The sequence below is a fragment of the Salvelinus sp. IW2-2015 genome, linkage group LG13 (genome assembly GCF_002910315.2).
Source record: "Salvelinus sp. IW2-2015 linkage group LG13, ASM291031v2, whole genome shotgun sequence".
NCBI classification, from domain to species: Eukaryota; Metazoa; Chordata; class Actinopteri; order Salmoniformes; family Salmonidae; genus Salvelinus; species Salvelinus sp. IW2-2015.
In genome coordinates, this window is record NC_036853.1 from 32,090,311 (window position 1) to 32,109,176 (window position 18,866).

The window sequence follows — 18,866 nt, forward strand, 5'->3', positions numbered from 1 at the left end:
GCCAACACATAAAGGTGTAACAGGGATGAATGGATATTCAATGTACAACAGTAGTCTTCTGTAACAAGCAATACGGGTTAAATATGGGCCACAGTCAATCATGACAGCCTCTTTTGAAAGGCCTTTACTTATGACTTAAACAGAATAATTTTATACACAGCTTATTCATTAATGCTGTGGGATAAATCAGGTGTTTCTAGGTGGGCTTAAACAAATCTACAGTGAAACAAAGTGTACATTTTACCACATGTTTATTGGCTTTTAAAAAGCCCACAGTAACATGACAGATATAGTGGAGATGCATGCTACAAAAATCTGCTAGTGGATATTCAATGTACAACAATAGTCTTAGGTAACAAGCAATACGTGTTAAATATGGGCCACAGTCAATCATGACAGCCTCTTTATGAAAGGCCTTTACTTATGACTTAAACAGATTCATTTTCTACCCATCTTATTCATTAATGCTGTGGGCATACCCAGGATTTACATGCCGGACGGATTATCTACCCATGGAGGGAAAACTTACGGAGCTTTGATGGAGTGTGCAAGCGTCTTAGCGATCGTGAATTGGAAACGGAGAATGGTCAGGGCTAACCAGGACCTATATCTGTAAGAAAGGCATAGTAAAAGACATTAATTATGAACGGTTATAAACTGTATGTACTTGATTTTTTTTTAAATTAAATAAAGATGTTTTTAAAAGCAGTATCTCACCACGTCATGAACTCTCTCGTTTTTCACCCTTAACACAGTCTGTCCCGGAGAAAAAGAATTGCGGAAAAAGCCATGTGCGCGCGTGTGTGTGCGTGCGTGTGCTGTAGTGTATGTGTGTGTGTTTCAAAACAAAGAAAAAGGGGCTGGGTGTGTGTTCAAAAATGCCCATGCGTCTGCGCTCAAGGCTCTCTCTCTTTACAATATCCTGCAAAACAGATGCCTACCCCCAAACAAAAAGTGTGTCGGTGTCTTACGGACACTTACGTATCATTAACCCATAGGCCTTTCAAAACCTAATTTAGCTCACCCCCCAGAGGATGGGGGGTCTAAAAAGTCAAACGGCCCAGAAATAATAGCGATGTCTAGACCGACCCCCAGGGGTTGAAACGGACATCGGACACAGCATCGAGGTGCTATATCCCGGAGGTTGTAGAATATCAAAAGGGTAATACTGTCTCGACACCCCAATCCTGTTGTTTGAACCCAATACCTTAGTAATCAAATATACAGGATATAGCCCGAAAAAACGTCACCATAATGCCCCGTAAACTAATTCCGTACTTTCTCTAGTTAGGGACACGAACGCGGAGCGAGTCTAGTGAAACATACACTTTCCCACTATGTTAGCACCGCTTTAGCTCAGCTGCAAACCTACAGGACAGCAGCCCCGAATAGTTAACGGACAAGATCGTCTGTAAATCCTTCCGCTTTCTGAAGGTGAGTTCGTGAAAACGTATATATTAGATTTGGGATGCGGGGACTTGTTTGAACATTAATGATATTATTGTAATATTAAACAGGAGTTATATGTGTTTTAAACCGATGACAACAATTATTATTTTATTTACGTCAAATGCACATATTCATGTAATTTAAAAATGTATATCGTATAACATGTTAATATTATCTAACGTTCGCAGGATATGCAACATTAAGCCAACTGCATCCCGGGGATAAATGATATGGAACCACCTTCATTAGAATGGAATTCCGAAGAGCAACGGATGGACACAGAATTTTACGAGATATCTATATGTCAACTGTATGTATTTTTTATGATAAAATGTACACCAGACATCGAAAATCATACAACCCTGGAGGACATGATCGAAACGGAAGGGGTACCCCCGGAACATGAACAGTAAAACATTGAATTCGGACAATTTCCCCGCTTCAAATGACATTTCGGAGGTCTCTGATTTGCGGTTGTTTGTGATGGGCAGAAAACATGTTAAGGACAACTCCGAGGCTGAAACAACATTCAGTCATGATATTCTAAAACAGGAAGACAACGATTTTTACAGATATTCAGAAACGGATGGACAATAATTATTATTATATTTTGTTTTTTAAATATATTTTTTAGGCAATATGTCAAATGGACGTATTCTTATAAGTTAAAGTCAGCAGGACATAGGGTCATAAATCAAAATTTTGACGTGTGACATCTACTTTATTCTCTCTAAGGGGTTGAATACTTATTGACTCAAGGCTTTTCAGCTTTTCATTTTTAATTAGATTTTTTTTCTTCAAAAAACACAATTCCACTTTGACATTATGGGGGCCAGTGATTTAAAATGTAAATTTATCAAATTTTATAAATGTAAATTTATAAAAATTTTAATTCAGGCTGTAACAACAAAATGTGGAAAAAGTCAAGGGGTGTGAATACTTTCTGAAGTCCCTGTACGTCATTGATTTCCACATATAATTGAAAGAAATTACATTTTTATTCCATAAAGACTGTAATTGTGTCTTGTGAATATTGTAGAAAAATTATTTCAGCCATTTTCCATATTAAAAAGTGAAGTGCCAATTACAGTTTACCATGTACAGTAGGCAACAGGGAATATGTTCCTCCACTGATCTTGCCTTCTGGGATTTCCAGAAGTCTTTGTGTTTTTTTAAATGCGACAAGCATACATTGTAAAATTGTAAACTGACAAAAATGTTTAAAGTTAGAACCCATTAGATAATATACAGCACCAACTACATAAACATCTGATAGGGTCCATTATCTGCTACCTGGACTTTTAAAAATTTAGTTATGATTATGGGTAACATGCAATAGCTCTTGAAAAGAGAAAGCTATTAAGCAAAAAAAAAAAGATAAATTAAAAATGTTATAAAATGTATGCACTCTACTGTAAGTCGCTCTGGATAAGAGCGTCTGCTCTTGGCCGGTAGGGATATCCTTGTCTCAGTATGTAAAAATGTAATAAAATGTATGCACTCTACTGTAAGTCGCTCTGGATAAGAGCGTCTGCTAAATTACTAAAATGTAAATGTAAATGTAAGCACGGTACTGTTTTAATCATTTTGTGCTTGTATGAGAATGACCACCACAAATTGAACTTGAAGAAAATCTATCGGGATGGGATAGCAGTTTTATTTCAGTTATGTTTTCTGCAAATGCTATTAAACATGTATTCATCTAAACGTAATTTACAAGATGCTGCAAAGGAAAGTAAGATAGTAAGTCCAACTCTGTCCTCTGAACATAGACCTATCTTGCATGACCCATGTACTCAATGGTGACTGATACCTTCAGGGCTTTCTGAGCCGGTTCGCTGGAGCCAATCACGATGAGGCCTGGTCCTCCCATGCTGCAAAAGCTCTTCAGGTGTAGACCATCAGTGACAGGGACAGTGGATACAGCATAGTCCTGCAAACACAACAACCCTACGGCATTACAGGGACCGTGGACATAGTCTTGCAAACACACAACAAACCTACTGGATTACACAGCATAGTCCTGCAGACATGCAAGCCCTAACTAGACAGGTCCCAGTGGGAAAGGTAACGTAACCGACATTGGTTGAGAGTCTTAGAGATTCCGACTGCCACAGGCCACTGGTTGGTTGAGAGTCTGAGGTCACCAGAGCCCCAGGCCACTGGCCCCTCCCCTCAGTCTGTAGAAACCTAACCTAGCAGGCGTAAATTAAACTCTTGACATTAGATCCTCTATATACTGGTCTCGACGAGAAGAAACTGTCGGGAGGTTCTCTCCTGCACTGTTCAACCAATCCAGTAAATGTGGAGGAGGAGGACTTTTTGGGGACTTGGCAGAGGCTTTTTTACTGGGAGCTGCGTTTTTCTCTGGCCTCGCATGCCAGACACTCTTATACGGCCGCCTGGCTGCTGCTCAGACAGAGATTGATGATGTTGAGTGTCATCCTGCTCTGTTCTGTCTCATCTACCCCATGGCTATAGTTCTAGTTTCGAGCTCCCTGTTCCATGGTTAGTTTCTGGAGAACCAGACTACTGCTACTGCTCAGAGAGCGACTGATCATGTGGTGTCATCCTACTTTGGTCTGTCATACCATATCTACCCCATGGTAACAGGGGTTCTGTTGGGCTGTTAATTAGCTTCTGGAGTATGTTGTGTTGTGGCATGGGTTGGAATCCCAGGTTCACTGAGGCAGGAATGGACATGTTATATGGAGTGTCAATTCACTCCGCTTTGTCATCTGACCGATATCTGCCCCTGTTTCTCTGGCCTGGTCCATATTAAGTGTGTAATGACTTACCTGGACCACCTATTGAGGTGTTAAATGAGGTGAAAGGGAGACTGCAGTGCCACTTTAACAGTAGGCCTAGATCAAAGCAAATCGATCCTCTCTGAAGGAACAGCATTTGCTGACAGTCGGAATGTTTGTTTTACCACTATCCACTGAGTTTTTAAACTACGACGTGCAACATGTTTCAACGCGCCAATAAATCTGTACTTTTTAGGTTCAAATGAACAGTAAAATAGAACAACACCCTATTGACAACTCACAATTCCTGACAATCACTGGATTAGGTTGCACAAAAATATTTTGAACCCTGCATTCCTGCTTGGACATGTTAGATGAACATCTTATTTCTTGAGTTTCCTACCATCTCAGTTGTCTAGTATACAGTTTGAAGCACTGCAAATTACGTTATAAGGTGAATGATAAAAGATATCTGAACATAGACCTATCTTGCATGACCCATGTACTCAATGGTGACTGATACGTTCAGGGCTTTCTGAGCCGGTTCGCTGGAGCCAATCACGATGAGGCCTGGTTCTCCCATGCTGCAAAAGCACTGCAAATTACTTTATAAGGTGAATGATAAAAAATATATTGCGTCTCGCCGGAAAACAAAATAGTGTGACCAAATTATGGGCTGGTGCCACCAACTGAAAAAGTTGCTCACACTAATCTGGAGCCCTGTCAAGGGGTGTGATATAAAAAAAAAATGCTGCATTGTAATGTGTTCTTCTGCCAGTTTGGTTGCTGGGAAGAGAATCATGCGATAGGATCTTATGCAGAAAAATATGTTGGTAGTACAAGGCTATGTACAGGTAACTGCTAAGACAGGTGCCGCTCCAGTTTTCCATCAAGAAAACACCAAATTATGGAATATCTTGTGAAAGAATGGTATCACATCCTTCCAAGTGAGTTCTAGACACTATGTTGAATCTATGCCAAGGTACATTGAAGCTGTTCTGGCTCGTGTTGGCCCAATGCCCTATTAAGACACTTTGTTGATGTTTCCTGTATTTTTGTGCACATGAAAGTCAGTGATGTTTACTATAGGTTACTGAAGCAATACAAATGTGATGTGGCTAAAATATGGCTGAAAAGAAGGGGCATTTAGTTGACTGAAATGGCCTACTGTTTTTGTCATTTTGATTCAGTAGGCAGTTTTTTTTTTTTTGACCCCCCCCCCCCCCAAAAAGGTTGAAACCTATTGATTACCCCATTAGATCCTATTGATAACCCCATTAGATCCTATTGATAACCCCATTAGATCCTATTGATAACCCCATTAGATCCTATTGATAACCCCATTAGATCCTATTAATAACCCCATTAGATTTCTGCCTAAAGTTTAGGAAAAAAAACTAAAAGTGAACATAATTCATGATGGGTTTTTTATTTTAGTTAGTTTCTCTAAGATAATAGTTTCAGTATAGTTTTAGATTTTCAAGGTTTGTTAATTCATTGTTTTTTTTCATGATTCGTTTTCGCATTAGTTTACTATCATAACCTTGATTCTCTGGTCTACCTATATACAAGTTACAATCACGAAGAAATACAGAATTTTAAGGTATGGGAGCAGACACAAAGGCCTACTGGGGGTATCAGGCATGAATCAATTGCCTTAGGTGTCTGGTTTATGAGATAGCTTACCGTAAAGGACATCCGGTTGTTCATAAATATGTGGGGATAACTCATAAATTATGTGCAAAATATGATATGGACAGTGTTTTTGTATGAGTCTAAATTTGGCCTACAGGAATGAGGTGAAATCTAGTTCTTTGTTTAAACCGTGTGGTGATACGGAATTAAAATGTGTATATCCTTTGCGTGGTGGATAGCCTTTTTTCGACCCCGACACAAAGTAATTCATTAATAGTGACTTTGTACTATAAAATGTTTCGCAACTTGCGAGGTGATATTTTGATGTCTGATAGCGGATTTATGTTCTCCAAGGCATACTTTAAGTGGCGCGGAATGTTTTTTCAATATTCAATGAGTGTACAACACATTAGGAACACCTGCTCTTTCCATGACATAGACTGACCAGGTGATTCCAGGTGAAAGCTATGATCCAATATTGATGTCACTTGTCAAATCCACTTCAATCAGTGTAGATGAAGGGGAGGAGACAGGTTAAAGAAGGACTTTTAAGCATTGAGACATGGATGGTGTATGTGTGCCATTCAAAGGGTGAATGGGCAAGACAAAATATTTAAGTGCCTTTGAATGGGATATGGTAGTAGGTGCCAGGCGCACCGGTTTGAGTGTGTCAAGAACTGCAACACTGATGGGTTTTTCACACTCAACAGTTTCCCGTGTGTATTAATAATGAGAAAGGGAACAGGAATGGGGATACCTAGTCAGTTGCACAACTGAATGCATAAAACTGAAATGTGTCTTCAACATTTAACCAACTCCTCTGAATGGTCCACCACCCAAAGGACATCCAGCCAACTTGACACAACTGTAGGAAGCATTGGAGTCAACATGGGCCAGCATCCCTATGGAACTCTTTCGACAACTTGTAGAGTTCATGCTGTGATGAATTGAGGCTGTTCTGAGGGCAAAAAGGGGTGCAACTCAATATTAGGAAGGTGTTCCTTATGTTTTGTACACAGTGTAGATCTTATTGCAAGAATACATATAAATAACTTTAGTAACTTTAGTACTGCAAGTTATACATGCCTTTTATCTCATAGGTCCTAGGAGTCTGAGGGCTAGAAGTCTGAGGGCTCCTTCTGATTTGACCAACATGACTGATAGATTTCTTGATTGTTTATAGGTAAATAAAGGTAGATTCTGAAAGGCAGAATGTGCAAAATCACTTTCCCTTCCATTTCTGATCGTTGGCAATGATGGATTTGGTATCCCATGGGCTGATGCTAACTATAAACAGGTTTACCACAATGGCAGCTGGTGGTATACTGACAGGGGGTACATGGTATGCTCCAGGCATGGGGTTTGAGAACATATACCAAGGATGGGCACCATCAGAATATTGTGCTGGAGCTAGCACAGCTTGACCTGGGGCGAGCTGAGGTGGAGCTAGCACAGCTTGACCTGGGGCTAGCGGTTGAGGTGGAGCTAGCACAGCTTGACCTGGGGCTAGCGTTGAGGTGGAGCTAGTGTAGCTTGACCTGGGGCTAGCTGAGGTGGAGCTAGCACAGCTTGACCTGGGGCTAGTGGTTGAGGTGGCGCTAGCACAGCTTAACCTGGGGCTAGTGGTTGAGGTGGCGCTAGCACGGCTTGACCAGGGGCTATCTGAGGTTAAGAAAGGGCTAGCGTAACATGACCAGGGGCTAGCAGAGGTAGAGGGGGATCTAGCTCATAGGGGTTTTCTAGTTTGGGCAAAAGACCGTCCTCTCTCCTCCATGGCCCGGAGACCAATAAGTGGTAGAGGAGTGCGTCAATTCGTTAGTATGCAAAAGGAAGAGTGTTCTCCCCTCCTCGATAGCCACCTTTTCATCAAGGATACTCATGTACATCCTAGCGCAGAAAAGTTTTTAAATCTGCCACACCTCCTTTGAATCAGCTTTTGTTTTGTCAGAGGAGAAAAACGTGCACACGTTTGACAAACGCCCACCCATGTTCACTCTCCTCGATTAACTTGACCTTTTTCAAAAGGAGGTGAGAGAGGACGCAGGAGGTGACCATTTGAGGGAGAAGTTCAAATAGAGCTATAACTTCCACACAGGAGTATCAGAGGAACCATTAATTACTTTGTCAAGTTTAGTTCAGCCATGGTTCTATAGTCAAAAACACATAGAAAAAAAGGAAACTTGACCAAACAAATAATGAAACCCGGAAGTACAAAGGGAGACTCAACACATACGTTTTAATAGGGCGATGAGGACGCGCCCATATTCAGCACCGCTGAATGGACAGCGCTTCTCCCGCATCTCCACTCATTGAGACAGGTATAGCGGAGCTCTGTGGTGCTGAAAGGGAAAGCGCCTCTGTCCAGTTGGCAATGGCTATTTCCCATTTGAGGGTATTTTGACATTATAAGCACAGTTCAATACAGTCCTCATTCCTTTATGAAGCGGCAGTTTAGCCCAAACAGTGACTCAGAAAAGATAGCAGCAGGCAAATGTCCTCCCCTGAGCTTATCGTGAGACACATGATAACCCGTCATATCCCATGGACAATCCTAGAGTTGTGTTCAGCAGAGAGAGAAGTTTTGAGTGAAGATTCTTTACAATGTTAACTGCCCTACTTGTAATATATGTTCATTAATTTACAGGGAGACGGCAAATACCCCTTCAAATTAGTGGATTTCGGCGATTTCAGCCACACCCGTTGCCGACAGGTGCATAAAATCGAGCACACATTAATGCAATCTCCATAGATAAACATTTGCAGTAGAATGGCCTTACTGAAGAGTTAATTGACTTTCAACGTGGCACCGTCATAGGATTCCACCTTTCCAACAAGTCAGTTCGTCAAATTTCTGCTCTGCTAGCGCTGCCCCGGTCAACTGTAAGTGCTGTTATAGTGGAAACGTCTAGGAGCAACAACGGCTCAGTCGCAAAGTGGTAGGCCACACAAGCTCACAGAACGGGACAGCCAAGTGCTGAAACGTGTAAAAATTGTCTGTCCTTGGTTGCAACGCTCAATACCGAGTTCCAAATTGCCTCTGGAAGCAACGTCAGCACAGGAACTGTTCATCGGGAGTTTCATGAAATGGGTTTCCATGGCCGAGCAGCTGCACACAAGCCTAAGATCCCCATGCACAATGCCAAGCGTCGGCTGGAGTGGTGTAAACGCGTTCTCTGGAGTGATGAATCACGGTTCACTATCTGGCATTCCGACGGCTGAATCATGGTTTGGCTGATGCCAGGAGAACACTACCTGCCCCAATGCATAGTGCCAACTGTAAAGTTTGGTGGAGGAGGAAAACCATGTTTTTCATGGTTCGGGCTAGGCCCCTTAGTTCCCGTGAAGGGAAATCTTAGCGCTACCACATACAATGATATTCTAGAGGATTCTGCGCTTCCAACTTTGTGACAACAGTTTGGCGAAGGCCCTTTCCTGTTTCAGCATGATAATGCCCTAGTGCACAAAGCGAGGTCCATAAAGAAATGGTTTGTCGAGATCAGTGTGGAAGAACTTGACTAGCTGCACAGAGCCCTGACCTCAACCCCATCAAACACCTTTGGGATGAATTGGAACGCCGACTGAGAGCCAGGCCTAATCACCCAATATCAATGCCAGACCTCACTAATGCTCTTGTGGCTGAATAGAAGAAAGTCCCTGCAGCAATGTTACAATATCTAATGGAAAGCCTTCGAATATCAGTGGAGGGTGCTATAGCAGCAAATGGGGGACTAACTCCATAATACTGCCCATGATTTTGGAATGAGATGTTCAAAGAGCAGGTGTCAACATACTTTTGGCCTGAAGATACAGTATAAAGTGTTATGATCTTGAATGGAAGACAATAGCCTGGTAGAGATGTCTCCCCTGCAGTTTGATCTTCCTCTCGCATGTCCTACACTCAACAGGGATAATAAAATGAGGATAACATATTTAACCCCCCAATCACATCTGTGGATAATCCTGGCCTGAACAGAACAGGCTGTAAAATTATCCTGAATTTAATAAAGGAAGGAGGAAAAACAATGAGAGCTGTAGAGGGGGAAAATCCTTGTGTTTTCCAAGAGCCGCATCATCAATCAATCAATTATCAAGGATAATGAATAACAGTGAGAGGCTGAGAGAGATACCATGGTGGAATTTAAATTGGACACAGACAGGAGCGGAAACAGGGCAGCGAGGAAAGGTCAAATTCCTGTTGGGGGTTGAACTCTCCAGGAAATGACTCCATGAATCAGCAAAAGGCCTTCTTTCCCGAAACCACTGGAACCACACTCTTCTCCTGATCCTCCTAAGTGATGACCATATGGTGACAATGGCAATCATTCTGCAGTTTTTTTCTGGTTTCTCTCCTCGATATGTATACAGTATGATCAATTCATCTCATTAGCTGGCCATACATTCCTGAGACACCATGTTTGCCATTTAATCAATTTCCGAATCAATAGCGGATTTAAATGCCTTGAGGCCCTTGAGGCCCCTGAATGAGACCATGATTACCTCAGGGGGGCAGTAATGGTGGCTTGATGACACAGGAAGTCAGTCTGAATATTCCCAGGGTGCACTGCTCTAGTCTGTTCTCACTCACCTTGAACACATCGGCCAGGATCTCTGCTCCTTTCTGATTGGTGCGTTTGGAAAGCCCCACAAAAAACTCTCTACCTGAGGAGAAACAGACAACAACCTGTGGTCAGTATGGATGGAGAGAAAGACAGATGGAGAGAAAGATAGAACAGAAAGAGAAAAGTACGGCCTGAACGTTTGGGTCACCACTCGAGAGCATTGCAGAGAGAATGGGCGTAGCCGTTGAGCTTTTATAAATGAGCCGTTAGCCACGACGTTGCCAAGAGGAAATGTTCCTAGCCCTGCCTGCCAAGTGAAACCCATTTCAGCTGGATGGGAGATGGGAGGAACGCACCACAGAGAGCCAGCGTCTAGAAACTCAATTAAGTGTTCTAGTGCTTTTTCCAAGTCCTGCACGGTGAAGAGCACGACCCACATAACATTCACAGGCAAAGCTGCACAACTGTTACAGAATGTACAGAGTAGACTACAATAAAGACCTCACTAGCTCTCTACCTACAGTACGTTCTCAGCTAGTTGATTGTGAGATGCCTGTTGTGGAACAAGGCTCCTACTGTGATGAAATAGGGTGTGTGTGTGTGTGTGAGATGGGGGTATAATATTGCCATCTGAGCTAATCATTTTCATTCATGCAGACTGCTGTAAGGAAAAACGCTCTTGAGGTCACATAGAAAGATGACAGTCAGTCAGTTGTCATTTGTACGCCATTTTAGTTGAGGTCACCTCAACTACTTGACTATTCCGAATGAGTTATTCGGGAACAATGTTTGTTCACCACCTGTGGTGATGGGTCATATCCTTTGCCTGATCAAGTGGTCATACATGTTTTGCTTTGCTGAATACCTGTATACTGCATCCGTTTCCATAGTGATAACTAAGAGGATGGTGATGCCCATGGTTTTAATGGTGTGCGATTAGTGGAGCGTTGTGTACCTGTAAAGAGGACGTCTCCTCCGTCCAAAGTGGCGTTCTCATCTGACATCTCAACAATGTTTAGGTCCAGCTCCTTCAGAGCTCGCCGCATGGCCTCCGTCTAGAAAACACACATAGACAGACAGGGTTAAGGCACATACACAAGTGCATATCTCGGCACGTGCGGTCACGGACCGATGCGCACACAAAGCATTCATTGGAAAGACGTTTATTGTAATGAGATATAGTACACACACGTGACACACCAATAGGAGAGCTCTCAATGATATATGGAAATGAATACCTGGGACAGCCTAATAAACAGCGTCCAGAGGTAAAGGTATTATGATCAAGTCATCATATTGCTACATAACACGAGCGAAAAGGCACATGATCCAACATCAGCCAGGTTCCTGAGTAGAGTACGAATCACGTAAACCAAACCAGTCTGTCCAAGAGATCATCATGACATCATCTCTGCGAGACACACGGTTATGTCATAACAGAGGAAGTATGTAAAACTTTTTATATGGGCACGGCGGTGGAAATGGGGTAGGAAGAGACCAACACTAACCTAAAAAAGGTTGGCGGATTAAAAAACGATCCATCCAAGTCAAAGTTCCTGGCCTGTTCTCTGGGTCAACCGCCCCTGTGTGTGTGTGTCTCCATAGAAGAGGACCACCAGCTGTTTGATGGTGGACTGGATTTGGTCAGTATAGCCTGGTCTGAGGTCCGCCTATTCTGGTTTTGACTGTTCCGGGTTTTGGGGGTCCCCAGGGAGCTGTGACTGCCGCGGGGCCTGGGGCCAATGTGATGTTAGTGTAACATCAGTGTTTCCACAGGCCCCTATCTCACCATGACCTCAGCCTAGCTGTTCGCTAATCGAAGGCTTCTGCTTCTCCTCACACCAGACACCCGGGCCAAGCCATGAAGTCATCCAGGTAGAGACTGCCATGCAGGCCACGGCACAGCACAACACAGATAACACAAACACTTACAGTTTCTCACTCTCCCACACATGCATACAGACACACGTTATGCATTACACACATCCACACACAAATCCAAGACCTCCCTTGGATCCTCAATGAAACATAGTAGAACATGAGAAACTGGCCCAATTACCCTTTAAGTTCTATGAGTGTTTTTTGGAAGGCTGCGTGGGTTTGTTTTGTAGAGGGACTCTGATGTGATTTTGGACGATCTTGTGGCCCTGGCTCTCAGACACAACAGCACCTGCGTAAACGATCATCACACAGACCAGGCTGTACCGGCCGGTTCCTCATCTGCTACGGCTCGACCTCATTCAACACACACTCAACCACTTCGCAGCATCTCACAGAGCACTAAAGGCATCTCCTCCACCACCTTATCCACATTTTCCCCTTTCTTCTCGCTCTCCTCCCTCTTCAGCGCCCAAGAACATAGTCTCCTTTTCACCTATAAGTACACTGTACTCTAGTTCATTAGTGGTCATAAGTAGATAATATAAAGTCACTACTGAATGTCTATCTAATAAACAGCATGGAAAATAGACGTTTTAATTGGACCAAATAGCTATTGAAATTAGAACAGACATGTTTTCCTTCAGAAGGTTATCAGAGCAACACCTTCAGCACTCCAATTAAGATGCATAGTAATTGCCCTAAGGGGACACACGTTGTTTTGAATGATGCACAATAGATTTCAGATCTACTTTCCACTTGTTTTTGGCCTCATATTGCGTAAGGAACCCAATCAAGTAAGTCAAGATTTCCCCTTCATTCAGTTTCATCTCCATTTCTCTCTACTTCTCACTACTCTTCCCTTCTCCCAGGGCTACTCCATCATTCCCCCACAGCTGCCCAGCCTCCACCACTGCAGTTGCCCCTCTCCTTCCCCTCTGCCTCCCTATGCGGCACACTGTGACAGGACTGGAGCCTCTGCCTGTGCCATCCCAGCTGCAGCCTCCAGGAATCTTCAACAACCCACCAACTAACGGGTGGGAGCACAAGCGCACGCACCACTCAGATACGCACGCACGCACACACAGACTAACCCCCTTGACTTCAACCCTCAGGCATTTCCTCTGACGTGACCTCACAGGAGGTGATCTGTCCCAGGGACGCCAACTGGGGCCCGGGAGTGAAACGCACCGACCCCTGAATACAGACAGGCGCTGATGGGGGTGGGGGGGGGGGGGGAACAGTTCTGGGGCCCGTACGTCTCGTTCTTTCCACCCGAACCCCCAAAACGGTTCCGGATTAGATGTTTACATTGCATGGATGAGTAAATTAGCCCAGACTGGAAAATACAATTGGGGGTGTTCAGTGCATGACAGATACAGAGGGTGTGCAGATACATGCGGTGGAGGGGAAAATATAGGCTAGTACAAGGTTTCCCAAACTCGGTATTGGGGCCCTTCATGGGTGCACGTTCTGGTATTTGCCCTAGCACTACACAGCTGATGTCAAATAACCAACGCATTATTAAGCTTTGAATCAGCTGTGTCGTGCTAGGGCAAAAACCAAAACGTGCACCCAGGGGGGGCCCCAGGACCGAGTTTGGGAAACTCTGGGCTAGTATATGGGTCTTTCTATAGATAATGGGGCCAATGTGTGACATTAGGATCAACATTTCTAAATGGTTTGAAACAAAAATAAAAAAGGATTTTCATGTAGTTCCACATGTGTACTTAAAGGAATAAATGTGAATATATGCAAATTGGCCCCAGTGCTACGCCACTGCTTGTAAAATCTAAGATGTGTCAAATAAATTATATCTAGCTCAGGGCTCCAGCTATGCATTTTGTTTGCTAACTTGCAAAGTGGCTAGATGCCAAGATCAAGCTTCTTGGCTACAGCAGATAAATTAATTTCCCTCTTGGATCCCTCAAGATCCCTGTTACCTAAAACTGTTTAGTGCATCAATTATTATAATACTTCTTTTGAGAAATAGCGGCCCTCGTGTGTACTTCCAGTAATAATGCATATCCCAGTATGGTACAGAAACGGTGTGAAAATCTGGATACCGCCCAAGCCTACATCTAGCCTAGTCGTACAGACTGCGTGAGTGGCCACCCTGGCTGTTATGTAAAAAGGGTGCCAGCTCCACTCTCCAACTGATACCCACTCCGCTGCTAAACCGCCCGACCTGCCCAGGGCTACACGCTGAGAGCTAGGCCCTCCTATGAATGAGAAGGGCCTTTTAAAATTCACAAGGGAGTTTTGGCTGTTCTGTTCTGGGCCCCACCTGCCCACATTCCTCCCATTGCTGGGCAGAGCAGACAGGGGAGATGGAACAGAGAGGACAGGAGAGCAGGTAAGTTTACTCCACAGTGTTGGTGGTGGTAAATTATGGTCAATGACAGAACTCTCAAAGTCATTGCCTGCCTTGAGGAGTGTCTCCGAGAGGGGAGAAGGGAAGGGTACAATGGCTAGTTATTATGACATTCTTGGTCTGTCTTCAACTGAACTATGTACTGTACGTACAATATGCATGAGGTCACTGTTACTGTTCTCTGTGATATTGTGTTCACCTAGTGCTAACAGCTTGGTATTTTAGATTGACGCCCTAGGTACCCTGGTCCCAGATCTGTTTATGGTGTCTTTCCAACTCCTATGGTCACTGTCAAGCAATACAGCACAAACAGATCTGGGACCAGGATACTAATAGCTGGAGCATGAATACAGAAATAAATAGCTTCCTTTTTTATTCCATGGCCATTGGGCAATTGAGTTGGAAAAGTCAATTTCATGCTGCATCAATGGTCGTTGGAGCTTCGGCTGGACATCCCATAGCATAGATGAGGATGAACATATAAGACTAATGCAGAGAAGGAAAAGTTAAAGAATGGAATGGGAATGCCAATCAGAATGGGAAAAGGCTAATGACAAAGCTATGTACCCCAGAGAAGGAATTTCAATAAACACACTGAACTTCATTAGGTATTCAAAACATCCAGCGGAATAACGTTATCAGATCTTTCCAGGTATTTAGTACATCTTTGACGTCATGGAAGAACTAGAGAGACGACTGGACTGTCTTTGTTCAGTGATGATAGGAGTAACTTGGAGCCTTTAAAGACTGAGAGGTTTGCTATGGTCAGTGATTCTCACCGAGTGGTTACCTTGGGATTTGCATACTTGGCCTAGAGGGTAACACACTCGCACGCAGGTTGACGTTATAGTCATGAATCTTGCCCTGTAGGCAGAACTGAGCGATTTCCGCTAGATGGACCAGCTGCAAAGTCAAAATTGTCTATATCGTAACAATTCATGAAAACAAACATTTTTGGTCTTAATTTAAGGCTAGTGTTGTGAAGGGTCATGCCACCCCCTACAGTCTTCTAATTGTCTCCAATTGTCTTCGGCAAGGTCCCTTTCCTCCACACCTGTTTACACTCCCAAATCATCTCTCCTCTGCCATTTTCACCCCTTTCAGTTCATTATTGATGCAGCATGCTCCTTCCTACACACTAGGATAATTTTTTGGTGATGCCACTGGGTAGCCCTAGCAATCCTCCTGCATGATATGATGAAGTAAGTGCTCTTTGTTATTATACTGTTCGGAGAATGTAAGTCCTAAATAATATATAGTACTTGCCCTATTATTTATTTGTATAGCCATGCCCTCAGTTTGCTAATGATGCTAAATGCTATGGGTCCTTTGTTCTAGTTATGTGTTGGCAGTCTCCTTAGTTTATAGATGTTATATGTTAAGCCTATTTATACCCATAGTCACTTGGCACTACCTTGACATGTCTGCACCTTTATGTAAATTTTTTTGTTTTCCTAATGTTTCATTTTTGTATCTCTCTTCCAGACCACCACATCCTAAAGCACATCCTTGTTATCCAAATTCTACCTACAGGCCTTACAAGCCCCAACTCCTAACCTCATCCTAATGTCCATTCAAACCCTCTCCCCATGTACTCTGTTTGTTCCTGTGTTAAACTGTATAATAAATACCTCTAAATCTGGATTCCTGCTCCATCTCCTGATTCACGTTATGACCGATGCACCGTTGTGGAAGAACCAGTCTGTAACCTAGCTTAATGTTCCGCCCTAGTCCTTTTCTTCATGGTCCTTCGAGCCGGATAAGACTGCTGCCTTGGAACCAGACAACCTACCAGAAGGAGGTGCAGGAGTCATCCCCAAAAGCCTTCAAAACGCACACACAACCCAGAAGCACAAAGAAATCTCCACCCCCTTCCAGTACCAGCTCCTCCTAGGCATACTAAGAGACATCCAAAGTAACCTACAAGAGAATGCGGGTACAGCGGACATCACTCCCATCAAGCTCCTATCCAATCCAGCCTCAATCGATAGTTCTTCCAAACCCCCCTCTTGTGGCCAGTGTGCCAGCCCCTCCAAGCCCCCCTCCTGTGGCCAGCACACCAGACCCTACCAAGCCTCATCCTCCAGCTCCGATCCAGGGAACCACCAGTCTAGCTCCGACCCAGGGCCTTCCCTCTCCAGTGGTCAGCGTGCCACCTCCGGGCCTTTCCTCTCCAGTAACCAACATGCCACGGCCTATGGGTCCCTCTCCTGTGGCAATTGTGCAACCTCCAAGACGCCCCCTGGTGGCCAGCATGCCAACACATGCCTTCCGGCTGGCAAAACAAAACCAAGCCTTCCAACTGTCTAGAAACTCCAGAGGGATGTTGAGCTTTGCCTTCCTCCTTGCACATCCTTGTTACCCATATCCTATCTCCAAGGCTTTACAAGCCTCAACACATCCTACCCACAGGTCTTATAAGGCCCGACTCCTAACCTCCATCCACACCCTCCCCCAATGTGCTCTGTTCGTTACTGTGTTCAGCTGTGTAGTGATTCACATTCTGACCGATGCACCATGGTGGCAGAAACAGTCCTGAGCCTAGCTACGTCTGTCCTAGCCCTAGGCCTTTTCTTCAGTTAGGGTAAGCAGTGTGGTTAAGGTTAGGTTTAAAATCATATTTTATGACTTTGTGGCTGTGCCAGCTAGTGACCAACTGGAGCTACCTATAGGGAAAGATTCATAACCTGCCACTCATGCGTGTGCGCGCGCGCGCGCGCGCACACACACACACACACACACACACACACACACACACACACACACACACACACACACACACACACACACACACACACACACACACACACACACACACACACACACACACACACACACACACACACACACACACACACACACACACACACACAGGTTTTATATTAGTCTTATTTTAAATTAATATAGTTCAGTCCTTGAGCTGTTCTTGTCTAATGTTCTGTATTATATCATGTTTTGTTTTGTGTGGACCCCAAGAAGGGTAGCTGCTGCTTCAGCAACAGCTAATGGGGATCCTAATAAAATACTAAATGGGAGAGTGAACTATATAGATGGGCTTGTGGCCCTGACTGCTGCCTTGAGAGAGATGATGCTCTTTATCTCACTTTCTCACACACAACCTAAATGCATGCTTGCAAACACGCACGCCACATGCACACATAGTACTGTGTCAATTATCTTTGTTGTTGCAAAACTGAGTTGTTTTTTTCGCCATTCCTCTGTTAACAGGTTGTGGCAGTGCTATAACCCAGTTCACAGCAGGAATGTGACAAAAAGTATGCTATTTATGCAACAGTCTAATGAAAATAAACTCTCAATGCCTTGTCCAGGCCAGGCAGGCGGTATCCAAACAAATCCCAGGGAAATACATTGGAAAAATACCTGCGGCTAAGGTAACCAAGCCATGGCATTCAATCTCTCCCTCTCTCTCTCTCTCTCTCTCCCCCTTTTTTATTTTGCATAACACACAACTATCTGCTTAGGGATTACATAAATGTTTGATCAGTAGGTCAAAGTAAAGCAGTCACAGTAGATCATCCATAACCTCACAGCTGAGCAGAACAACAACCAGGGGAATCTGGCCGCCTGTCTCAGCAGCAGAGGAAAGGAGAGGAAGCTAGCTAGAGCCAGAGACCTATATCCAACCACTGCCAGACTGAGGTTTTGTTCCAAATAGCACCCCATTTTCCTATATAGCGCACATTTGACCAGAGTCCAAGGCTCTGGTCAAAAGTAATGCATTATATAGGGAATAGGGTGCCATTTAGGAGGAAGACTAGATCCAACCGCAGCCAGAACGACTTCATTTGGACTCCCAGGATATTCGGAGCTGGAGCAGAAAACAGCCTGTGAGGCTGACATATTTATGGCTTCACTAAGGAGCGGAGATGGCAGAGCAGGGTGTGGCATGGTGGGGGGTACATTATGGTCTGAGTGTGGATTGTTGTGCAAAAGGAAACTCACATAGAAAACGCTCAGAGTTAGAGTTACAAGGAGATACAAAAGGAGAGCGAGAGAGAGAAGAGAGAGCATTTAGGGGACTTGGCAAGGTAGGGCTCTCTCTATCTATGTTCCTCCACTCTGTTACCCTAGCGAGCCAGAGAGAGCTCCCAGGTAGCCCCCTTCACCCTGCTGGGGCTACATTTCAGTCCCGTCCCTTGGTGTTACCATGGCCCAAACCCTCCAACCCGCTGGGGTGTTAGGCACCATTATACCTATACCTTT

The 18,866-nt window shown here is 44.0% G+C and overlaps 1 protein-coding gene across 2 annotated transcripts in view; it reads right to left on the reverse strand.

Annotated features, from left to right (window-relative positions):
• The window catches only part of LOC111971343 (N(G),N(G)-dimethylarginine dimethylaminohydrolase 1-like), a 115,989-nt gene that overhangs the window by 18,393 nt on the left and 78,730 nt on the right, over window positions 1–18,866 (reverse strand). For both annotated transcript variants that reach the window (XM_023998085.2, XM_023998084.2), the window contains exons 2-4: window positions 11,346–11,445; window positions 10,417–10,490; window positions 3,263–3,382 (exon numbers count right to left, since the gene is read on the reverse strand). In XM_023998085.2, coding sequence (XP_023853853.1) covers window positions 3,263–3,382; window positions 10,417–10,490; window positions 11,346–11,445 — 294 coding nt within the window. The remainder of the gene's footprint in view (window positions 1–3,262; window positions 3,383–10,416; window positions 10,491–11,345; window positions 11,446–18,866) is intronic.